The sequence below is a fragment of the Solenopsis invicta genome, chromosome 3 (genome assembly GCF_016802725.1).
Source record: "Solenopsis invicta isolate M01_SB chromosome 3, UNIL_Sinv_3.0, whole genome shotgun sequence".
Classification (NCBI taxonomy): Eukaryota; Metazoa; Arthropoda; class Insecta; order Hymenoptera; family Formicidae; genus Solenopsis; species Solenopsis invicta.
In genome coordinates, this window is record NC_052666.1 from 5867589 (window position 1) to 5894463 (window position 26875).

At 39.4% G+C, this 26875-nt stretch overlaps 1 protein-coding gene across 1 annotated transcript; it reads left to right on the forward strand.

Moving 5' to 3' along the window:
• The first annotated feature begins 24136 nt into the window (after nt 1-24136).
• Nucleotides 24137-25093, forward strand: LOC120357310 (translation initiation factor IF-2-like). Its single transcript, XM_039447472.1, has one exon. It carries the CDS (start codon nt 24137-24139, stop codon nt 25091-25093), a length of 957 nt encoding a protein of 318 aa, XP_039303406.1.
• The last annotated feature ends 1782 nt before the right edge of the window (nt 25094-26875 follow it).

The window sequence follows — 26875 nt, forward strand, 5'->3', positions numbered from 1 at the left end:
GTTTCTATACTATAACTACTATATTATAACTATAAATATGTTCCTCTCTTGTTTATATATTATATATTATATATTATGTATTATATATTATATATTATATGTTGTGTATTATATATTATATATTTTAATATATTAAAATTTGAATATATTTATTAATTGAATATATTTATTTGAATATCTTGCAAATTTTTTAACAACCTGCAAAACTCGTGATCTAATTAAAGCTCCGACGGATATTTAGCGGAAAGTTATGGGTGTTTTAATGTTCGAGAATATCTCGTGTCTCGCAATAAATACCACCGATCGCATCTTGAAATTTTTCCAAGCCTTATGTGTTCTTTATTGTACAAGGCATGAGGTTTTTTAAGTAAAAGGTGACAGTTTCTATTTCCTATAATTAATTTTCTATTCCTAACATTCTCTATTTCTTATCATTAAATTTTCAGTTTTTTACAGGTAAGATTGTTTTTTGATGAGGTTGAATAAATAAAATGATTGTTTTTATTATAGTTATATATTATATATATATATTTCTTTATATTGATGGCTTAATAACAATAATTTTTCAGGTAGAAGAACTTTGGGTACAATTGGAAATTTATAATAATAAGAAACAAGTGTATATATGAAGAAAAGATTTAATAATAAAATAATAACCCTACTCCAATAATTTTTTCGCATTCGATTAATCAATTAATCGGTTTTTTTTCACAGAAAATCGATGTTCAAAATCGATTTTTTCCAAAAAAGTCGATGTCCAAAAAATCGATTTTATTTTGAACATCGCCCATCCCTAGTACTCATAACTTTTTCTACCTCTTTCATGAGTTGACTTGGTTGAGTAATAAGTGCCTCACTTTCTGAACATTCAACGTTACCTTTGTCGCTTGTTTGTATATATCCTGTTGAGAGTATACCTGTATGTCTCATGGATAATCGTACCATTCTTGCTGTTGGATTTGGATTATGCCCTTCACGTATGTCTAAGTTTAGAAAATAAGTGCTCCACCGAATCTTGGTTGCACAATCCTGTTGCCAGTTCAAATCCTTGAAATTGATTTGAAAGTTTGTCATAAGTTGCAAGAATAGCTCATACAGTTAAAACGAGGCCTCTGAAACATGGCATTTGAGTTACATTGTTTGGTGATTTTGACCATCTTGAGCACCATTCAGTAAAATCTGTTAACAGAGCAATTAAATCGGGATTTTTAGAGGACAATGGTCGTTTTCCGCCAAATCTCATTTTAATGCTATAACTATTACACGCATCAATAATGTTGTTTATGCGTTCTGCAAAATCGGCAGTTGCTTCCTATGTTTCAGTGTCTAACTCGTTTTTATTGCCAGCTGTTTTTATCGCACATCCAATGGTATGGCTTAATAGCTGAAAAGCTAAATTAACCTTCATCGCCTCGAAATTATTTGGACGAATGTGAGCTTCTGTGATGTGAGATAACAAATTTGAGTCTCCTTTTGTGGCATTATCGATAGTCCAGGTCATTTCGATATCTGTATATGATGCAATTATTTTTCCATCACAATACAGATTTGTATGTCTCCTTAAAAAACTTGTTAATCTTTTTATCAAATGAGGAAAATCAAATGAGGCATAATATGTTTTACCGTTATGTGTAAAATATGGTTTTTCTGTAGTAATATTTAGTTGAGCATAAGCACTTTGATTGCTGGTACCTTGGTCACATGTAAGAAGTTTTACGTCAGCTCCTGCTTCGTTTAGTCTATATAGACATTCTTTTACTAATATCACTATTTCCTCTGCTTTCATACATTTTCCTGGTAGAAAGTATGCTAGAGGCTGACGCCATGGATGATGCGCATTCAAACTATCCAAACAGAATACAAGAACACTTTTACTTCTTTCGGATTTTCTTCCTAAAGGTCCAAGATCAACAAGACCTTCTATTTGATCTAATTTCTGCAAATATTCCTCATAACTTTTTATAGACATTTCATCCCATTTTAGAGCGCACACTCTTTCCTCTAATGGAAGCTGAGAAAGTTTGTCTTTTAATTTTTTAAATATAAAGTCACAAAATCCTGATATTATATCATGTTCTTCCAGCCACTTTCGAATTGTTCGCTGTCCCAGTAAATTACAACCTGCTTTTCTTAAACGACAGAATGCAGAAGGCGAATAATAATACAATTGCTTTGCAAGATTTTTTTCTTCTTGTGTGTATGGTGTACGTGGCTGATGTAGCTGCAAATTTATCATAGTTTTTGCAATGGGATGTAGGTCTTGTTTATTTATTAATTGTTTTACCAACTTTTTATTTTGCTTTTGTGTTTTTGGTATTCTATATCTTCGAGCTGTACACCCAAGGACTTTGATTCTGTCCATGGGGAAATTTTCCAAACTAAGATGTCACCACTTTCTACATACTCGCAGTTCATGATTAATGAAACGACTAAAGCTTATTGGTCGTTACGTTAATCATGAACTGTAAGTATATAGAAAGATAGCGACTTCTCAGTTTGGAAAATTTCCCCATGGACAGAATCAAAGTCCTTGGGTGTACGTAATTTATATTTTAAAGATCTTATATGATTTTGTAATCGACTTATCTTACGTTGTAAAAACTTAACAATGTTTGAATTATTTACATTTTTATGATCGTTATTTTCTTCTTGTTTGTTGTTTTGTTTCTTATTTCTTATATTTTCTTTATTTTCTGAATTTTTATTATGCATAGGTGACTTAAGATGTGTCCATTTGTTATTATCTTCTTCCTCTGAGCTGTCACAATCATTCAGCCATGATTTATATGTTTTTATTGGAGGCTCTCTTAATTGCTCTTCAATCGACATATTATCGGAAATGAATGTAAGTGCAAATGTAATGTTCATTTTATTATTTTTAGATTGTGACTGTCTCGTGATATTTTCAGCTCAATATGCCTCTGTTTTATTAAAATTTTTTCTTTTTCTATTATATGTTTTAAAATTGTTTTCAGCGACTTTGAATTCAAATGGGACTAGCGTTGAACTTTGAGAAACGTTCTGTACATAATTAGGCGCAATAACCGTTGAGGTTTTTTTACGCATATCTGGCTCAAGGTGTAGCCATTCGCTAATATCTTCGTCTGAGTTGTCAAAATTCAGCTTTGATATATAAGTTTTTAGTGGAGGCTCTTGTAATTGCTATTGAATTGAAATATTATCGGAAATTGATGTAAGTGCAGATGCAACGTTTGTCTCATCATTTTCAGATTCTGACTGCCTTGTAATATTATCAGCTTGATATTCTTCTGCTTCATTTAAATTTGTTCTTTTTCTGTTATCTCTTTTGGAGTTTTGTACACTTAAGTCAAATGGGACTGGCACTGCATCCTTTTTTAATCGCTTCATTTTACTGTTTGGATTAAATGAATCTGCAGTGAAATGATTTTCGCACAATCCGGCACGTCGAAGAGAAAGACGAGGCCATTTTTCCAGATTAGTGTTTCCTACAATAAAGTAATAAAATGGAAAGATTGAGAATTACAGTTAGATAATTGTATATGAAATCTGCCCCCACGCCGAAATAGATTTATCAGATGTCAATCTAACCTTCTATGAAAGAACAATTTTCTTCTTTCTTCAATGTTGAATAATTCGGTGAATATAATTCGTACAACGCTCAACCAAAACGTAAATTAAAGGTAAAGATTTACGCTTTCGAATACTGTAAACCACATTTGCGTGCAATTTTTATTTCACGCCGTGGAGCTGTGCAAAGTTTGTAATATATTTTGAGATTTGACGCAGTCCCATTTGAATCCGCGTTACTTCGTAAAAAATCTATAAATTGTTTAATGACTTATCAATCTCAAAACTAGAGATTTCAAGCTTTAAAATGCTTTTTTAAAAAATTTTTACAATTATTTTTGACAAAGTTACACTTTCTTGAATTACACCTGTTTTTTGGATTCAGAATGATCCCTTAATTTTGGCGTCGAGTGTATTTTATTTTATTTATTGTTCATAATGGAATATTAAAAAATTCGAGTTTTATATGTATATAAAAAATAATACAATTATATATAGATTATAAAAAAAAACAATGAAAGTTGATTTAACTAGTTAATTGTGTTGGAATTGTATTTGTCTTGCTTTAAAAAAAAATAATAAATATATAATTAATTTTACATATTATCTTTATTAACTGTTTATACATCATAGTAAAAATATTAGGATAATGTGAAATAGTTAATACACAAAATATTCTACTTAATATTTCTGCAGGTCTTTTAATTTTTGAGAAGTATTGATCATGAGATAGATAATAAATTACTACAGTGTTCGGGACCATCAGAATTCCAGAGCATCACGCTTATAACGCGTGGCCGCGTTCTTCCCGCTCGCGCGGCGAAACGTTGTTCGCGAGCGGGAAATCTATGCTGTTGCCAAGTAGCCACATTCCATTTTCGGCAAACAATAACAGCGAGCCTTCTCGAGAGATCTACGGAAATCGGTGACCGTCACATATTTACCGAATTCCTGCCAGGATCTTTCGAGGGGGATCGTTGCTTATATAAGGCACAACTATCGCGCGCGCAAGTCGCATTCCGAGGTAACTTAGAGCTGACTTCTAATCGACGCGTACTTGTTCAAATCGGCATTCGTCTCCCGGTCAAAATTTTGGTTAACGTTCTTGACTCGTTATACTGTTACACTATTAGGGAGTGCAAAATAAAAATAACTCAGTTCTTCGTTAACACGACGCTTTATTTCGAGCCTACGGTGTTGTCTTCTCCCGCCGCTCTTCCTTATTCACCGCCAATCGCTCTCCCTACAACTCCACTCGCGCACATTCGTTGTGTCGCGATAACGGTAATCGTACTATCGGATATTGTTGACACGATACAGATACGTGTCAACAATATCCGATAGTACGATTACCGTTATCGCGACATGTTAATAGTAGAACTTATAAATGTTATATTGATTACATTCCAAGTTTTATTAGATATTTTATAGTGAAATGTTATTATTGCGAATGTGCTAATGGTAATCGTACTATCGGATGCTGTTCATACGTATTTGCAGTAATTTATTATTTGTAATAGTCGAAATCTCTCAAAAATTATAAGACCTGCAGAAATATTATTTTATAATAGATAAATAATGGTGAAATAATGGATTTCTTTTTCCTCAACCTAATATTAAGTAGAATATTTTGTGTTAAAAATGTAAATCTTGTGATTAATAATGATAATAATGATAATATTAAGAATAAAGATGTAATTGTATTATTTTTTATATACATATAAAACTCAAATCATTTAATATAATAGAAAAATTACATTATTATAAAAAATAAATAAAATAAAATAACATATATTAGAAAGTACGTAGATTAAAGAGTCACATTAATTTTATGCATAAAAACTTAAAAAAATTATATTATCAATATTGAACATTGACGCTTGTCTTTAAAAAAATCTGAAAAAATTGAGGTAAATAATGTTGGAAAGATGTTGCAACCAAAAAAATATGAAAAAAGTCACTTAACAATTTCAATAAAAAATCTACAATTTTAAACTTCTTAAATTTTTTAAAATTAAAACTTGAAATTTCTAGATATGTACCTTGATGACTAAAACATCAGTGATTTTTTTCATAATTTTTTAAGAATAAAAAGAATAGAAAAAAATAAAATTAAATAATTATGTTTTTATTTGTCACTATCGCAATAGCAAGGATACAGGGTTAAAATTTGATGAAAATTGTTCTTTCATCAAGGGTTAAAGATTGACGTACAATAATACATCTATTTTGGAGTGGGGGCAGATTTCATAAACAAATCCAGCTATACCCTTTATTTATACTATTATTCAAAACAAATATTTAAAAATAAAATCTTTATAACCAAGTCGATTTTTTATGCTATTAAAAATTAAAACAGTTTGCCATAAGCGAGCGATGTAATAATAATACCGCAGCATCACGATCGTAAGCGCGTGAGGTAGTTATAGGACATCGCAAGTCCGCATCACATTATTTTATACTTTCTCTTTCGATCGTGCGTCCTGCAAAAAGATGCAGAATTGTGCGCGTCTTGCTACCTTGAGACATGTATCGGACTGATAGGAATGAGATCTATCGCCGCGCGGCGCACGGCTGCCGTACACACACAAAGCCGTGCACGTACATGCACGCACCGGCTTAAAAAATACAACAGCCTGTTATTCGACATAATTTTGACACATTGCAACCTTTATCAATGTGCAACTTACAATATTTTTCTATCTGGTCACATTTGTAAAAATTATTTCGATAACGTACAACTGTTGTTTCGTAAACAATTAGTTCCTTTTTATTATTATGCGATCATAAGAAAAACAAGATTTAAGAATACTAAAAATAAAGAAATATAAAAAACGTGTGAATTGAGTTAGGCAACACTGAAGCAAAAATGGCCTCTTTTGCTTTAATGTTGAATAATTCAGTGAATAAAAATCGTACAAAGCTCAACAAAATCGCAAATTAAAGCTAATGATCCACCCTTTCAAATGCTGTAAACCGCATTTGCGTACAATTTTTATTTTGCGTTGTGGAGCTTTGCAAAGTTCGTAAAAAAAATCCGACATCAAATGTCAAAATCTTATAAAAATTTTACTAAGTTGTACAGCGTGAAATAAAAATCGCAGTTTACAGCATTTGAAAGCGTGGATCTTGAGCTTTAATTTGCGTTTTTGTTGAGCTTTGTACGATTTCTTTTTTACTGACAAGGGGAGACTACAACGTGATACCAATCGATTTTGTCGAAACTCCGTGTATCGATAGAGTATCATGTCAAATGTTTCAGGGTAAACGGATAAGACGCACTTCTCAAGCGTTCGCGAGAATATCGAGATTAAAGAACCCCAAGCGCTATATTAACACATGGTGTAGAGCATAAAATCGAAGAGCGCGTAGCTCAGCGGTTAAGTACTAGACTCGTAACGGCAACGTTGCTGGTTCAAGTCTCGATAATTTTTTTTTTTTTTTACAAGGAAATGTAATTATTAACATATTATTAATATATTATTATTAATACATACACAGAAAATAAATGTAAATACATTTTATTCATTTTATTCATTTTATTTTTTTGTGATGTGTACTTTTACAGACAAGTTAAAAATCTTATCAAGCGCCTACAAAATTGTTTATTTTTAATAGAACAAAAACGTGAAATAGCGTCTCGTGAAGATTGCATCAAAATTCATGCAATTGTACATCACCAACTGTCTGCTCCCATTTTTGAAAACATGTTACGATATGCATGGTTTGCATCAAAATTAACAGATGAGAGAGAAGTTTTCATGAATGTCAACGAAGTATGTTTTCCGTTAGACATTTTAAAAAAGTCATGCGATTGTAAAAATGTAGCTTTTATACGATGCGCACATTGTCGTACGAATTATTGTTTCGCTTGTTTTTATGATAAATATCATCCTTCAACATGTACTGTTCCATCTACTTCCACCGATGAATAAAATATGTTTCACATTAATTTTTTATGATTATTTATTTGCATAGCACTGACCATTTACTATTATTTTACATTTACATTTATTTAATTTTTTCCTTCGTAATATGTAGAAAAATGTGCTTTTTTAATATGCAATGAATGAATAAAATGTATTTACATTTATTTTCTGTGTATGTATTAATAATAATATATTAATAATATGTTAATAATTACATTTCCTTGTAAAAAAAAAAAAAAAATATCGAGACTCGAACCAGCAACGTTGCCGTTACGAGTCTAGTACTTAACCGCTGAGCTACGCGCTCTTCGATTTTATGCTCCACACCATGTGTTAATATAGCGCTTGGGGTTCTTTAATCTCGATATTCTCGCGAACGCTTGAGAAGTGCGTCTTATCCGTTTACCCTGAAACACTTGACATGATACTCTATCGATACACGGAGTTTCGACAAAATCGATTGGTATCACGTTGTAGTCTCCCCTTGTGAGTTAGGCAACACTGAAACAAAAATGGTTCCTTTCTTTAATGTTGAATAAATCGGTGAATAAACATCATACAACGCTCAACAAGTACGCAAATTAAAGATAAAGATTTACGCTTTCGAACGTTGCAAACTGCATTTGTGTGCGATTTTTAATTCACGTCAAATAAACTCACAAAATTTGTAATAAATTTTGCCGCATTTTTATTTTTATCCGTATAGCTCCGTAAAAAATCAGTATATGTTTTTAAAGTCGATACCAAAAGTGTACTTAGAAATAAAGCTGTAAAATGTGTTTTGAAACGTTTAATTTATCATTTTTGTTGACTTATCATGTTACACTTTCTTTTGGAGAGTAACTGTTGATGATCCTTTAATTTTGCTGTTGAACGTTCACTTAATCTTTGCTGAAGTTGATATTTGAACTTTTGAAAAAAAAAAATTATAAAATGATCTTCCAGGGCTCATGTTAACAGGCAAAATCTTTAAAATGATTTAAAAGTTTTGATTATTCAAGTTGATTTTTCTCGAAGATTCTTTTACACTAGGAAATAAAGGAAAAAATTCAAAAAAGATTTTAAAAAATCTCAAATTTTCCAAATTTAAATAAATTTAGGAAATTGCTAATTTTTTGCCATTTTAATTAACATGAAGTCGAAAGTTGAAAAACCCTTTAAAGAGATTTAGTATTTAAAAAATAATCCACAATATTTTTAATGTTTTATTGCATTATGAAAAATTTTTTATTTTGCAAATTTTTGATTTTTAAAAATTTTCTTGAATTTCTTCCTTTATTTTCTAGCGTAAAAAAATCTTCAAAAAAAAAATCAATTTAAATAATCAAAACCTTTAAATCATTTTAAAGGTTTTGCCCGTTAACAAGAGGCTTGGAAGATTATTTTATAATTTTTTTTTTATAAGTTCAAATATCGACTTCGAGTTTATTTAACTTAAATTAAAAATCATAAACAAATGCAGTTTGCAGCGTTCGAAAGCGTGAATCTTTATCTTTAATTTGCGTACTTGAGCGTTGTATGATGTTTATTCACTGTTTTATTCAACATTAAAAAAAAGGAACCATTTTTGCTTCAGTGTTGCCTAACTCAGTAAAAAAAAAAATAGTTCAAAGCTCAACAAAAACGCAAATTAAAGCTAAAGATCCACCCTTTCAAATGCTGTAAACCGCCTTTGCGTGCAATTTTTATTTTGCGTCGTGGAGCTTTGCAAAGTTCGTAAAAAAAATCCGACAAATGTAAAAAATTTTGAAATTTGACGCATCTCCATTTAAATCCGCGTAACTTCGTAAACTATCTGTAAATCGTTTAATGACTCGTCAATCTCAAAACTAAAGATTTCAAGTTTTAAAATGCTTTTTTTAAAATTTTTTTACGATTATTTTTGACAAAGTTACACTCTATTGAATTATGCCTATTTTTCGGAGTTAGAATAGGTAATCCCTTAATTTTGCTGTCGAGTGTAGTTTTACGCAAATTATTTATTAGTAAAAATTGAAAGTCTATATATTTACACTATTTTTCAAGCAAATATTTGTAATCAAGTAAATATTTTTTATGCTATTAAAAATTAAAACGACAAGCAACAAAATACCACGATACCTCGTTCGTACAGAACGTAAGGACACCAACTTTCCACCTTATCGTATCATATTTTCTCTCGATCGTGCGTCTAGCGAAAAGAATGCATATTCACAGCTTACATAATTAGTAAACTATTCTTTAGATTTGGTGATATTATTTAAACTACTTATTTACTGATACTATTTAATGATCGTACACAACTGTTCAATATTTGTAACGATAGAACACTCAGCCCGCGCAAAGTATTCTATTATTTATACATTTATCTTTATTTTCATATGAAGAAAATTAGATAACTTTTTCTTTATTTATTACATAAGGAATAAAATTAATATTTTTTTTATTAACTTTTCATATATAAACCATAACAATACGGAAAGGAATGTTAAAACCCGATATTTATAATTGATTTTTTAAGATTGTCTAAGATTTTTATATTTAACACTGTCTTAGGTGTTTTATATTTAAGATTGTTTTAAAATGCGATGAATTAATCATAACACGATCGTATTAGCATCTTAAGGCTCCTGACTCCTCATCAGCCGAGAACTCCGCGTTGACGGTAGCGACATTTCGTCGCGGACAAAATTAGAACTAATACACGTGAAACGTGACAGATTGACGATGAAATGTTATCGTGCATGTCATTTTGTTATTATGTGTTTCATTGTAAAAACATGACTTTTCTCGTATTTACCAAATTCGTAAAAATGGACCGCGAGTAAAGTTTCTTTGAATTTTATACATAAAAGTACATTTTTCACTCCTTTTAATAGCTATCCGTGTGTTTTCCTGTCTGAATAAACGTCACTTTACGTGCTTTTTACGACTATTTACTGACTGCTAGGCAAAAAAAGGATAGTCGTGACCGATATTTAGAAGTGTTTTAAAGCCATCTGATTAGTCTGTTTTATCCAAATTGGCATTATTTAGAAATGGCACGTCGGACAAAATTATGTGCCCATGTGTTTTCCTGTTTCAATTGCTTCACTTTACATGCTTTTTACAACTATTTACTGATTGTTAGGCGGAAAAAGGATAGTCGTGACCGATATTTAGAAGTGTTTTAAAGTCATCTGCTTAGTTTGTTTTATCCAAATTGGCTTTATTTACAAATGGCATGTCGGACAAAATTACGTGTCATTTCACGCAATTTCTCGCTTCTGACGTCACGACTTCAATATGGCCGCGGCGAGTACTCAGGAGCCTTAAGAAGACATTATTCATAAATACGAGCCAAATACTAGAAATAAGTGAGTGAGGAACGTGCGCACTGTTCCTGAGCGCCACATAACTAAAAACGCTTATTCGTTAACTTTAACCAGCTATCCCGCAAAAATTATGTCTTTCGCAATTTAACTAAAAGAAAAAGTTATTTCTTTTAACATAAAGTATCATGTACTCCAAAGGTGCAAATTTTGGGGCATTCTGTATATACCCTAGTAGCAATTTGCTCAAGTTCTTGTAAAAATTCTGTAACTTACATTTTTGCAAGAAATTGCACGTATCTGCTGCAAAAATTACAGCATTCTGTTTACAGACTGCAGTTAAGAGCAGAATAATCTGCTTTAATAAAGTTAGATTTCTGCAATAAATATCTACACACAATTCATTTGCATGTTAGGCTATTTCGTGCGAAGCGAATTAGTCAACTCTTAGAAATTTTTAAAATTTTGCACATTTTGTAATTTTGTGCCAAAAGATTTTTTTTAATTGTAAAATTAATCGAGATATAAACAATTAAAAATTTGACTACTATTTTGTTTAAAAATTCATAATTTTATTGCTGATAGTGGTAATGTAATTTTTTTTAATTTTCACGGAAAATTTTCTACTTTAAGAGAAAAATATGAATAATGCAAAGTTTTTCTTCAGTGTTTATTTAATAATAATCGTTTTAACAATTTTGTAAACAATCGAGGAGAGAATTGAAAAATCTGACAAAATTGTTTTTATATACTTTAAATTTTCCTACAATTTTTTAGGATTTTTTTGATCTGTCCCTGATTGTTGAAAAAATTGTTAAAAAATGTATTGTAAAATAAACATTGAAAAAAAAACTTTTACAATATTGACATTTTTCTCGTAAAGTATAACATTTTCCGTGGAAAATAAAAAAAAAATTGAGCTAACGTTATCAGCAATAAAGTTATAAATTTTTAAACAAAGTGATAGTCAAATTTTTAATTGTTTATATCTCAATTAATTTTGTAATTAAAAAAATCCTTTGACACAAAATTACAAAATAAGAGATGACTAATAGGTTTTACGCAGAATAGCCAATGTACATTACACGAATCTTGCTGACAGTCTGTCAACAGGACTGTATTGAGAATAATCTTTTACACATTTATTTTAATTTTGCTACATATAACCACACACACATTCAGCTCTGCAGAAAGTGCTACTAGGATATATTTATATATGTATGTATGTACATAAACTTACCACTATTACGTATCCATATATTATGCCTAGCATCTGTCGGTGGTGGAAATCTATATATATGTTTGTCATGAGGCACACGTCCATTTACACAATCTTTATACATGCACTTTTTATAAAAGTTTTTAGACGTGCATGTGTTGTTCAAATCATTGTTATTTGCCATTGTTTAACTTACTATTATTTAATTATACTATAAATCTAATATTCACTGTGCGAAAGTTTATGAATAGAAGTAAATAAATACAAATATTGATAATACAGATCTTGCAAATTTACTATATCTACGTGAACACAAGATATGCTAAGATGCATATATGGTATCTGCGATTGCAACTGATTTGTTTTGAACGTCTTCAAAACAAAACAAACTCTTTTTTGCAGCCGCGAGTCCTGTCGGTTGCTATTTCCCCCCGCTACCCACCATCAATTGTTATTTTTAACACGTTTATTGCCACACTTGGTTATTGTAACTCGTCACGTCGAGCAGAAATTGACAACGGTGCTTAAAAATGTAAGTAAAAATATGCTTTATCTTTTTATAATATCTCGAACAATATGCATATTAAAAAACGTATTTGTTTGGGATATATAAGTACTTGCGTCCGTCCCGCTGAATTACGGATTAGGATCGATCTCTTTTCAAACAAAACACCGAATATAACGTCAAAATGATATGAAAGTGAATCGTAATTGTTCGAAAAATGATTTTCAATGATCATTTTGCGGTCACTTTGACATCATTTTGACGTCGTGACTGTTAGTTCGATTATCTGTATCTATCTTAACGCAAATAATTCAAAAGTTTGAATATACGCATAGAGCACATATTGTCCTTGTAGTTTATTAGACGTTAAAGAAGGATAAATAATGCATACTCTATATACTCTATGCATTTGAGGTGTACATTCGAACTTCTAGAATATTTGCATTAAGATAGGTCCAGATTATCAAGCTAAGAGATTGATCCTATAACCTTTTCATAGTGTCGTTATGATTTATGATATTGTTGCGCAAGTTTTTAAAAAATGCCAAATTAAAATTAATCAACATTATCGTTTAAAATTATAATACAGTTCAGAACATAAGAAAGAGGAGAAAAAGAAAAAGGAGTTAGAGAAGATGGACGTCGACAAAGAAGAAAGTTTAGATGAAGCCACCTTGTTGGCTGATGATGAGGAAGAGGAGGAGGAGGAGAAGGAGGAGGAGGAGGAGGAAAAAGAGTAGACGGAAGAGAAAAGAAGAACAAAGAGAAGAGGGAAAAATTTAAAAGAAAAGAACAAAATGTAAGATATATGTTATTAATTTTTTAAGTGCATGTTATATTTTATTTAACTACTTTTTTACGATTTATATATTATAATATTATTTATTTTATTTTAGATTTGGAAAAAAAAGAGGAAATTTGGTTCGAGACAAAAGAGGCGAAAGAGTCGGAAAATCGCTGAAATTGGAATTGAATCAACTCCAAGCGACTACAACTACAACCGAAAATACAGAAATTTACGATCACTCTACGACCCCATTGTAGACGCCGCTTAAGTAGTCCCGTTGTGGATGCAGCACGCACGATTTATCTGTAATAAAATATATACATCTTAGCACGGACACGCATAACGTTAAATGATTAATCGACGGGAAAATGGATGTTAGCAAAGACAACAACCCACATCCACCTTCACAAGGCACTGTTTTTAACGGCGAGTCGCAAATGGATGTGACATATAGTTCCCATTCCGGCCTAAATGGATGTGCGTCGCTAGTGTACGGGAATTTTCAAGCGTTACTGGAAAAAGGCCGCCGTGGCCGCTCTCAGGTTCCTCTCTGCCCGAACAAAACAAGGCTTAATCTTTTCCTTAAAGTGTCCTTTAAATTAAGAAATAAATCCCGTTTGCCCGTTTTTGCCCGTTGAAAAGTTATTAATCATATACCAGGATGAAGATTGAGAAAGACTTATGTAAAGATTTATGTAAATCTGTTGTACAGAATGGGTCTTGAAGTTAATTACTAATTATAAACTTTCTTGGCGCTCGCGTTATATTCGGCCTATATTATTTAGCATTAATTACAATTTGTTATTAATAAATAAATATATATTTAACACTAAAATAATATTGCTTTGAGGAGCGAAATATATTGTTGGACTGTCCCTCACTGTTAAATGCCACTGTTGCATGCTTGGTTTACCAATTTTACTTGTATTATCGTTTATATGAACTTCACATTTTGTCCGCTAGATGGCAAAAAAGATAATCTTAGAACTCGTAACTAAAAATGTACCATGTTTGTTATAAGTACTGATTGGCAAACTTAGTTCAATGTTTTATACGTATTTGTGTGTTTACATACTGTTATGTATATTACGTACGACTATAAAAATATTATTACTTCATACTTTTAAAGTATCAATGTAAATTAATCAATTTACATTTTAATATTATTTTACTTCATAAATTGTTTCCTTTTTAAAATCGTTCTTTATATTGATTTAAAATTTCTCGATTTATAAGTTGCATAAAAAATTAAAAAATGGCAGATATAATACTTAAAAACAAAATTTTATGTGAATATATTTGGAAAAATAATAATAAAAGAAAGTCACACCTCGAAACAATAATGGACCACATAAAAAAAGATAATAATTACAATAAAACGCAACTTATTCAAATTAAAAAACATGTAACTAATAGTTTTATTTCCAAATATACAAAATATTGGTCAAATGCGAATCGAACACGAACAAATTTTATAAAAAAATATTCGCAGTTTATGAAAAACGAAATAAAAATAACATTTCAAAAGGCACATCTCAGATCTGTAGCTATTACTACTCCCAATGATAACTCATCCGGCAATAAAGGAAATCGTGGTCGTCCACGCAAAGCATACAAAGATTGTAACAGCAAGACTAAGAAAAGGCGGTCACACGAGCTTCGTAGCAAGTACAGCCAAGAATTGTTGCGTGCAGCTGTTATACCCAACAATAAAACTCGTGAATATTTGCTACCAAATGATGAACAATCTGAAGAAATATTTATAAATAAAATTTTGGCAATGTATATGGACTTAGGTCTATCAAAAAGAAAATACGAATTGCTTCGAACTTACAATGAACGCTTATTCGGAAATAAACTTTATCCCTCTTATCCGAAGATTCAGGCTGCCAAAAAAAAATGTTATCCTCAAAATGTAGTTGCAACTGAAAATGGTGCTACAATTAAATTGCAATCGCTGCTAGATCATACTACATCTCAAATTATAAAATCATTATCAGATCAAGATTTTCTCAATATAGGTACTGAAGAATTTATTTTACGTGGAAAATGGGGAATGGATGGTGCTTCTGACCAACAAAATTTTAAACAAAAATGGTCAACAAATAACGACAGTGATGGTACACAAGTAAAATCTGATAGTACAGTGTTTATAATATGTTATGTGCCATTGATATTGACAGATAGTCATGATAGTAATCGTATTTTATGGAAAAACGATAGACCATCACCTGTAAGATTTTGCAGACCACTCCAATTTAAATTTATCAAAGAAACACCATCCAACACCTTGCGAGATTACAATTTTTATATCGATGAAATTAACAACCTGCAGCCTTCAGTGGAAAATAAATTTGATAAATCTTTTGAAGTCATTCACACTTTATATTGCACAATGATTGACGGAAAAGTGTGTAACGTGTTGACGGACCAGAAATCGACGGCTTCCTGCAATATTTGTGTAGTAAGTCCCAAAAATATTAATGATTTACAATACATAAAAGAGCTACAAATTAACGAAGAATATTATAAGTTTGGCTTATCTACCCTTCATTGCTGGATACGATTTATGGAGTGTTTATTACATATTTCGTATAATCTTGATTTTAAGGAGAGTTGTGCTAGAGGATGCAATAAAATTTTACAACAAAACAGAAAGAAACAAATTCAAGAGGGTTTAAAATCGCAATTATCTATTACGGTTGATGTTGTAAAACAAGGATACGGTACTACCAATGATGGCAATACTGTTAGGAGATTTTTTTCAAACCCTGACATTGTTTCCAATGTACTTGGAATCAATCAAGCACTCATAGAGAGGTTTGGAAATATTTTACATATAATGGCAAGTGGTTTCGCAGTAGATTTTGAAAAATTTGAAATTTATGCCAGAGAAACTGCGGAATTGTTTATTAATTTGTACGGGTGGTACAAAATGCCTCCCTCTGTACATAAAGTATTACTACATGGTAGTAACATTATGCGGAAATTGGTTTTACCTATTGGTTATTTTTCAGTAGAGGCTCAAGAGTGTGGAAATAAAATATTTAAAGCTGCTAGACGCTATTGTAGTAGAACTTGTTCCCGTCAAAGCAATAATGAAGATATAATGCATTATCTTCTCATTTCATCTGATCCTATTATTAGTGTTAACAGATTGCGAAAAAATAAATTAATAAAAGAGTTATCAATCGAAGCAAAAAATTTAATTAAGTGGACCGATCTAAATGATTTAAATAATAATAAAAATAACAATGAAAATAATGACATTTCAGAAGAAGATTCAGATAATGACAACAATAGTTCAGAAAGTTCAGATAATGAAGATAGTTTTGAAAATCTTGGAAACGATGATATTTCTATGGAGATGGAGATAGGATAAATATATATAATATTTAATTTCATCTTTTATGTAGTACCTAAACCCTTATTTATCATAAAAAATCAAATTAAAAATTAAAAAAATATAAATAAATAAATAAATATTAAAAAATATTAAAAAATTAAAAAAACAAAAAAAATTAAAACAAAAAAACACAAAAAAACCCTTTTCTTACACTGGTACCTTGTCGCGGTGAAAAGGCTTATAATTGCATATTCAAATATAATCGTAGCAATTGAACCAAATCCAGTCACTATTAAATTTCAACATAATATATTTACTACTAGCAATCGAGAGATTATATATATATATATATATATATATATATATATATATATGAAATGTCTTCCAAATTGCATCTACCATTGTTAATTTTACAATGTTAATTTGATATTTGAAAAACGATCACAAAAACATTGGATTATCAATTTTTCAATTAATTACATTCAGTATTCAATAAATTATCGATTTTTGTTCACATTTTCCGGATTTCGTCATATTGAATCGATCATTTTAAATTTCACAATTTTAAATATAAATTTGGAATCAGCGTCTCTAACAACTCATGTATATTAATTTTCTAATTAAAAAAAAATACATTCCAATTTTGATATTTCGCTTCATATTAAACGTTATATTAAATCGACCATTTTGAATTTGATGATTTTGACTTAAAATTCGAAATCTACGTCCAAAATAACCAAAGAATATCAATTTTCAAAAAATGTATTGCAGAATTCATCGAGTTATCGAGTTTTGTCAATTTTTTCTGAATTTTGCCCACTGTGCGGCGGAGAGACGTAACGTTACAAACGTATTTACGAAAAGAAACGAAAACTTTTTGAACATATTAAAAATCCACACTCATATACACTCTAACGTCGACAACGACTAAACAAGCGGCAGTTGTAGCCCGCATCTTGTAATCTCTGCGCCTCACGCATAAAGATATTCTCACTTTAGAGAATTTCCAGCCCTGATTGTTGTGATGACGTAATTAAAACCTCATCGCAATAATTATTGCTGTTTAAAACAACAATTTAACTCACGAAATGAGTTCTATTAATATACAAGGACATATTCACTATGTATGCATATACTCTTGTATAAACCCCTTTTTTATATATGACCCACATTGCATATACACCAAAACCAAATAATTATAAGAAATTAGTTATAAGCGTTCAAATGCATTCAATTCGATACTTGTTTAGTTATTAGTTACCTTTTATATTCAAGGTTTGCATGGCCTTAGCCTATACTCCCTCTTGTTAAATGTTATTCTCGTTTATCATTCTATCTTCTTATATGCTTGTACTTCTTTGTATGCGTACACCTGCGTTCATTGTACTCTCTAGTAGCGCGCACTACTACCGATATTTTATTTTTGCGTTATTCCATGCATTAGTTATATCTAATTACTCTAGCAACTACATTTAGTAGTATTTTGTACATGCGCTGCAGCCTATGCTTTTTATTTTTATGCACTTTATTCTTCGCAAATCCTCTTTTTTTTTCTTTTTTCTTTTCGCACTTTTTAGCTTTAGTCAATTGCGCTATCAAATTTGTTTTGCACCAATGCTGTAGCTCGCTGCGTTAATCATTTTTTTTTTGTTATGCGCCGTCCATTTATATTTCCTGACACGCTACTTTCTTTTCTCCTTCGCTCATGTTTTCTAAAAACAAATAAGGAGGGAGGAGGAGCGCTTGCTCAGAAGCTTCTTGCCATAATTTGCTTTCAAATATTTACTACCGTTAACGCCACAAAAAGAGAGAGAAGTTTTATTTATCAATGGGTCGCAAAATCTGAAAACCTCCGATTTCGCTCCACCCTAACGATGGGGGTGTTACGTCTGCCCAAAATTTCCCCCTAACTTTACGCACCATCCGCATGCATTTGTTAACGTTGTAACGATACGCCCCTCCACCGTCCGTGCGCCTCCGTTCCGTCCACCGAACACCGAACGCCGAGTGCAGTCGAGGGCCACGTGCGCGCACGACCGAACTTCGCCGTGCGACCACGCGGCGACACGCGCGCCGACCGTGGCGTTCCGTAACGCTCCCACTCCGGCTCAACCGACCGAACGCGCGGATTGGCTTGCTCAGCCGCGCGTTCGGATATATAAGCCGGCAGTGGGAACGCACAAGTCAGATCCGTCCGACTATCCGACCCGTCCACAGACCGAGCATTCTCGATCGCTCCTTAAAGACGAGCATTCTCGTCGCACTCCGATATCCTCGACGGGCATTCCCGTCGCTATCCTCGGCCGAGTATCCTCGACCAGTCATCTCAGATATCCTCGACGAGCATTCTCGTCATCATCACCGGCCGAGCATTCTCGACCAATCACGTCCGAGATCCTCGACGAGCATTCTCGTCATCATCACCGGCCGAGCATTCTCGACCAATCACGTCCGAGATCCTCGACGAGCATTCTCGTCATCATCACCGGCCGAGCATTCTCGACCAATCACCGTCGTCCTCGAATACCGTTACCGTCGAACCGACAAACTTCGTAACCCATATCGGCAGGGCACAAGCAACCTGTCGATCGAGCGCCCCACTTGCACGGGGCGCGCTCGGGCGAATCGCGGCGGCGACCGCGCCGGCAACGACCCGCACTTGCGCACACGCTTATACGACCGCGTTAGCCAATCCCGCCGCGCCCCGCGACTCCCCGACCGTACGGGCAAGCTGCCCGCATAACTTCCTAGTTTAGCCGAAAAACTTTGTACATAGATAGTTCTAGCATTAGATATAAACCGCGCCGCGTAGCTGGTAAACCGAGTACCAGCCATATTGCAATCTGTATACTACTGTTATCTCTAGCATTGTCTCTCTTGCGATCTCTATGTTATGAGCGCGATCATTATCTTTTATTTTTATATCTCTCTATTTCGTTAGTTATGTTCCTGTTCATTCTGTCAACTCTTTTTGGCAACTGATATTATCAATAAAGCATCCACTGTCTTTTGCTACGTAAAACACTGGGTATAGTCATTGCGGACACCTGACCAACCGACGAGCCTTATCCGGTCCGATCCCGAAGTTCCCGCACCGCACCGAACCGACCGAAACCGCGTACCGTTACATGGCGCCCGAACAGGGACCGTTTTAAACGACCGACTGATTATACCCAGATACGACAATGCCGTTGACAGAATGGATAGATCGCTTACCGAGAGAGCAACTCGAAGTCTTGGCCCAATCGTATTAGATTGAGGCCTCCGGTACCGCCGAGGAACTCCGCCACCGCGTGAAAAATCATTTTGTCGCGATGCCCAGTCCCTCCGTACCACCGCCGGGCCCCGAATTAACAAACGCGACCGACCACGGTGCCCATAGCAAGGTGATGAACCAAATGAGAAAGTGGGGTTGCCACTTTGATGGCCGGGACCCGCTGTCCTTCCTGGAGCGGATAGCCGAACTCCAAGAGGAGTACCGATATACCGACGGCCAAATGAAGGCTGGCCTACCCGAACTTCTGAAGGGCGACGCGCTGGCCTGGTACCGGAACGAGCGTGACAGCTGGGACACCTGGTCCGATTTTACGCACGCGCTCAGACGGCAATACCTGCCCCGACGATACCAGGCCAAGCTCGCCCGAGAAATCCAGGAGCGCAGGCAACAACCAAAGGAGCCTTACGCCAAATACGCGACCGCCCTGCAAACCATGATGCGGCGCGCAGGCGGATTCACACAGGCCGAGAAGGTCGACCGGTTATATGAGAACCTAAGGGCCGAATATAAACTTTACGTGCGCCTCACCGACGCTACCGACCTCGCCGACCTGGCAGAGCAGGCCGCCGAGTTCGAGGAGATCACCAAGGCGCAGGAGAGCGAGAACCGGGCAGAGAAACGTAAAGTCACCACGGCCGCCGCCACCACCACTGAGCCTTACGACCGAAACACCGCCTGTTGGCGGTGTAAGCAGCGCGGCCATAGCCGCTTCGACTGCAAGCGACCGGCCCGAAAGTTCTGCTCGCAGTGCGGCAAGGATGGAGTCCTGACTAGGGAGTGCCATCCCCGAGCGGGAAACGCGCCACCGGCCGAGGACGCGTCCGCCCCTCGGCCCGCATCCGGATAAAATACCAGCCGCGACCGCACATTACGGTGCGCGTCGGACCGCGCCGATTCTCGGCCCTGCTGGACACCGGGGCCGAGATCTCAATGATTAACCGCCGGGTCGCCGAACACGCCAAGACCTTGCGCATTTGGCCGGAGGTCCAGAACGAGACCATCCACCTGGCCGACGGGACCACCGCTACCACTCCGGGGCGAGTCCGTCTCCCGCTACACGTTGCCGGGCGGAAGCTGGAGCACACGTTCCAGCTCCTCCCGTCCCTGGAGAGCGACCTGCTGATTGGGACGGATTTGTGGTCTAAGCTGGGTCTCACCATCCCACCACCGCCGCCCCCTCAAGCCCGACGACGCCGAGAGCCTCGACCCACGCATGGGGTCACCGCCGGGATGACCGAACGCACACCGCAGGAGGAGCGGGAACTACAGGCGTTTCTAGCCACCGAGCTCGCTAAGTTTGAACACGTTCGAGGACCCACCGACCAGGCCGTGCACCATATCCGTGTAAAGACCGAACACCCCATTAAACAAAGGTATCGGTCACGGAACCCCGCAATGCAACGGATCATCGACGAGGAAGTCCACGCAATGGAGGCCGCCGGGGTAATCGAGCCTTCCAATAGCGCGTGGAGCTCCCCGGTGGTCATTGTCAGAAAGAAGGACGGCCGGCACCGCTTCTGCATAGACTTCAGGAAGGTCAACGAGGTGACCGAGCGGGACGCCTACCCCTTGCCGCATATCACACCCACGCTGGACAAGTTGCGAGGAGCCAAGTACCTCTCGACCCTCGATCTAGAGAAGGGGTACTGGCAAATCCCCCTAACGCCGGAGAGCCGTCCCATCACGGCCTTCACCGTACCGGGTCGCGGCCTGATGCAATTCACGGTGATGCCGTTCGGCTTGCACTCGGCCCCGGCCACCTTCCAACGACTTCTCGACCGGATTTTGGGGCCCGAACTCGAGCCGCACGTATTTGTGTACTTGGACGATGTTATCATCGCCAGTCCGACCTTTGCCGACCACCTAAAACACCTAGAGGAGGTGTTCCGCCGCCTGCGCGAGGCACGCCTAAAGTTAAACCCAGAAAAATGCCACTTCTGCCGCACCGAACTAAAGTACCTCGGGCACATCGTGGACCGACGAGGTATCCGCACCGATCCGGACAAGGTCCGGGCCGTCACCGAGTGGCCAACTCCCACTAACATCCGCCAGATCCGCCAGTTTGTGGGGCTGGCCTCGTGGTATCGACGGTTTACACCGAACTTCGCCACCGTCGCGGCACCCCTTACCCAACTCACGCGGAAGAACGCTCGGTGGCGTTGGGGTCCGGAGGAGGAGCGCTCCTTCCAAAGCTTGAAAGAGGCGCTAACCACCGCACCCACCCTCGCGTGTCCGGATTTCTCGCGACGATTCCTGCTGCAGACGGATGCCAGCCAGCACGGGCTAGGCGCCGTCCTGTCACAATTCTTCGAAGACGGCGAACGCGTCATTGCTTACGCCAGCCGCTCATTGAACGGAGCCGAGAAAAATTATAGCGCGACCGAGCTCGAGTGCCTCGCCGTAGTATGGGGAATCCGACACCTGCGGGGCTACTTGGAGGGCTACGAATTCACGGTCATCACCGACCACCAGGCCCTCCAGTGGCTACGCCGCATGGATTCTCCCACCGGACGACTCGGGCGTTGGGCACTCGAGCTCCAACAATACTCGTTTGACGTACGGTACCGAGCCGGGAAGCTCAACCGCGTGGCCGACGCGCTTTCCCGCCTGCCCCCCGTGTGTTGCAACCGAACACCGCCCGCATGTACCTGGTACCGCCGACAGTTCCGCCACGTGCGTGGGCGCCCGGAAAACTTCCCCGACTATGAGATTCGGGGGGGCCGACTTTACCGTCGTATCCTTCACTCGACCGATTTCAAAGACGAGCCGGCCGAGGCTCAGTGGAAGCGGTGCATCCCGCGACCGGAACGACCGACCATCCTGACCCAGGTGCACGATGCCCCCACCGCCGGGCACCTGGGAATCGCGAAAACTATTGCCCGAGCCGCGCGGCGTTACTATTGGCCGGGGATGTTCGCCGACATCGCCCGGTACGTCCGAAACTGTCGGAGCTGCCTGCGGCACAAACACGCGCAGGCACGGCCAGCCGGACTCTTACACACATCCCATGTCGACGCGCCGTGGGCGCAAGTCACGATGGACTTGGTGGGACCCCTCCCGCGGTCCACTAGTGGCCATACGTGGCTACTAGTGATGCAAGACCGTTTTACGAAGTGGGTCGAGTTAAGCCCACTCCGGCGAGCGACCGCGGCGACCATTGCGCAACACGTCGCCGACCGCATCGTCTACCGGCACGGATGTCCCCGACAGGTCATCTCGGACAACGGTAGGCCGTTCATAGGGCGACCAATGAAAGCCCTGTTGCAGGAACTAGGGGTAGAGCATCGTACCACACCGGCCTACGCCCCTCACTGCAACCCCGTTGAACGAACGAACCGGACGATCAAGACGATGGTAGCACAGTTCGTGGGGAACAACCACCGCCTATGGGACCAGCAACTAGGCGCATTACAGTTCGCCTATAATACGGCTCCGCACGACGCCACCGGATACTCGCCCGCCTATTTAAACCACGGGCGTGAATTGGAAGAACCGACCGGACTCCGCGATCAACGGCCCGTACCGGCAGCGGCGCCAACCGCCAATCAACAGCGATTGAGGGAGGCCTACGAAGTCGTGCGAACCAACCTGGCACGTGCCTTCAACCGGCAAGAGCGGCACTACAATCTACGTAGGCGCGCATGGAAACCGGCACTAGGGGACACCGTATGGAAGCGGGAACATCTGCTATCCAATAAGGGCCAGGGGTTTAACGCCAAGTTGGCCCCTAAGTATGCCGGACCGTTCGAAGTCCGAAAAATACACTCGCCCGTGATCGTGGACATCCGAGACCCGCAGGGCAAATGGCACCGTCGAGTCCACGTGCAAGACCTCAAGCCGGGCACACGAGAAGCCGTTGCCGAGCAGACCGATGCAGAGGATACCGAAGACGAACAAAACGATCACACCGGAGCAGACGACGACCGAGCAGACGACGACCGAGCAGACGACGACCGAGCAGACGACGACCGAGCAGACGACGACCGAGCAGACGACGACCGAGCAGACGACGACCGAGCAGACGGCGACCGTGCGGACCACGACCGAGCAGACGAGACCCACGGCAACCATGAGACAGCAGAATCCGATGCCGATGACCCTGCCAGGAGATGAACACGTGACAATCACGTCCAGGAGCCGTGCCATCCCGAGGGAAGGAGCACCCTCTCCCAGACCCGGAGAGGTATATAAGGCGGACCAACCGATCCGGAAACCGCAGAAAGTTACCTGAAAAATGGAACAACTAGACGCACTGCTCACGGAGCCTACCAACGATGAGGAGTTCGAGGCATTATGGTCCCAAGTTATGACCATAGTGCCTCCTCGCCCGGACTTGTTCCCGGCGACGGCCGATCAACTGCCAACAGCACCGCCTCCCGCCACCGACCCGCACGGACTGCCCAGGACGATCCGGGACGCGACCACCAAGCGGCCAAAGCGTCGGGGCGTCAGCGTGCGAGCACCATCGCACGGGCTAATCGAAGAGGCCAAGAGGACGGGCCCCCGTCAGTGCCTCGTCCGAACCGCGACGGCGCCAAGGAAGGACGCCCCGGTAATAGGGGTACGGGTCCAGCGGTCCTCCGCCACTAACGCCCGGAAACTCGCCGCACTCCTGGCAGAACCTCCAGCACGGCCTGGGATGCGTCGACCGCCGTCGTCACTACCCGCAAGTCGGAAGACTGCGACATCGGCAAGGCCAACACCGCCGGCTGTCGTCCCGACTGCGCCTCCGGCCGGCACTACCAAGCCAGAACGACCAAAGCAGCGGGGGAAAGCCGGCTTAGTGGAACTTTTCGGGGACACGCTCTCCGACCTAGAGGAGGAAAGCACCTCGACTCCGGCACCGAACCCGCATGGCCAGCCACCAGCCGCACCAGCGAGGCCCTCCGTCAAAGCTGCGGAACCAGCCACCGCACAACCAGTCGCCGCAGCTCCAGCCAGAGCACCACCAGTCGCCGCAGCTCCAGCCAGGGCACCAAGGACACCGCCAGCAACACCGGCCATCGTACCCTCCACACGGGACACTCCCCCGTCTGTACCAGTGCGAGTACGCGAGGATCTAATAATCCACGTGCCATATCACGCCGCACGGATCTCGCGGGTGTACAAGGTGCGACTCGCGACTCGTCGGTACACGCTGCGCTTTGACCGCGCCGGCCGCTGCCACTACGTGCGGGAATTCCCGGCGTAGTGGCCTAAGTTCGCCACTTAAACGAGGGGGGGTGATGTAACGATACGCCCCTCCACCGTCCGTGCGCCTCCGTTCCGTCCACCGAACACCGAACGCCGAGTGCAGTCGAGGGCCACGTGCGCGCACGACCGAACTTCGCCGTGCGACCACGCGGCGACACGCGCGCCGACCGTGGCGTTCCGTAACGCTCCCACTCCGGCTCAACCGACCGAACGCGCGGATTGGCTTGCTCAGCCGCGCGTTCGGATATATAAGCCGGCAGTGGGAACGCACAAGTCAGATCCGTCCGACTATCCGACCCGTCCACAGACCGAGCATTCTCGATCGCTCCTTAAAGACGAGCATTCTCGTCGCACTCCGATATCCTCGACGGGCATTCCCGTCGCTATCCTCGGCCGAGTATCCTCGACCAGTCATCTCAGATATCCTCGACGAGCATTCTCGTCATCATCACCGGCCGAGCATTCTCGACCAATCACGTCCGAGATCCTCGACGAGCATTCTCGTCATCATCACCGGCCGAGCATTCTCGACCAATCACGTCCGAGATCCTCGACGAGCATTCTCGTCATCATCACCGGCCGAGCATTCTCGACCAATCACCGTCGTCCTCGAATACCGTTACCATCGAACCGACAAACTTCGTAACCCATATCGGCAGGGCACAAGCAACCTGTCGATCGAGCGCCCCACTTGCACGGGGCGCGCTCGGGCGAATCGCGGCGGCGACCGCGCCGGCAACGACCCGCACTTGCGCACACGCTTATACGACCGCGTTAGCCAATCCCGCCGCGCCCCGCGACTCCCCGACCGTACGGGCAAGCTGCCCGCATAACTTCCTAGTTTAGCCGAAAAACTTTGTACATAGATAGTTCTAGCATTAGATATAAACCGCGCCGCGTAGCTGGTAAACCGAGTACCAGCCATATTGCAATCTGTATACTACTGTTATCTCTAGCATTGTCTCTCTTGCGATCTCTATGTTATGAGCGCGATCATTATCTTTTATTTTTATATCTCTCTATTTCGTTAGTTATGTTCCTGTTCATTCTGTCAACTCTTTTTGGCAACTGATATTATCAATAAAGCATCCACTGTCTTTTGCTACGTAAAACACTGGGTATAGTCATTGCGGACACCTGACCAACCGACGAGCCTTATCCGGTCCGATCCCGAAGTTCCCGCACCGCACCGAACCGACCGAAACCGCGTACCGTTACAACGTAACTTTAAACCTTATAGAGAAAATTACAGAAACAAATTTCGATACATAAGGATAATGTAACATAAATAGCCACGTCAAATCTAGAATTATAATAGCATCACTTAACCGCTCAAAATTTTGTAACATTTTTCAATAAAAATATTAACAGAATAATGACAAAATAGTAAACCGGTGATCGCGTGATGATTGCGTGTACTAGGTGCTATTGCACCGTACATGCAAACCTGAGATCACTAGTCGAAATATAAATTTAATTAAATCGGAAATAATGCGCGGAATGCGATACATAACGCTCGCGCACGGTCTCCTCCTGCCTCGCGGCTCCCGTCTGCGTCACCAAGCGCCCGCGCGCGCGCGTCGAGTCCCAAGATTTATTCAGTCATAAAGAAAAATAGTTTTCTCATGGTAGAAATAATAAACTTGCAAACTTCAACGTGCACTTTTGTAGAGCGCCTACCCCACTATCCTACTATGCACGCGCAATTAGAAAAACGAGAGAACTGAGAGCATTAAAAACGACCAAAGTATAAAAATCAATTTCACCTAAAAGCAATATT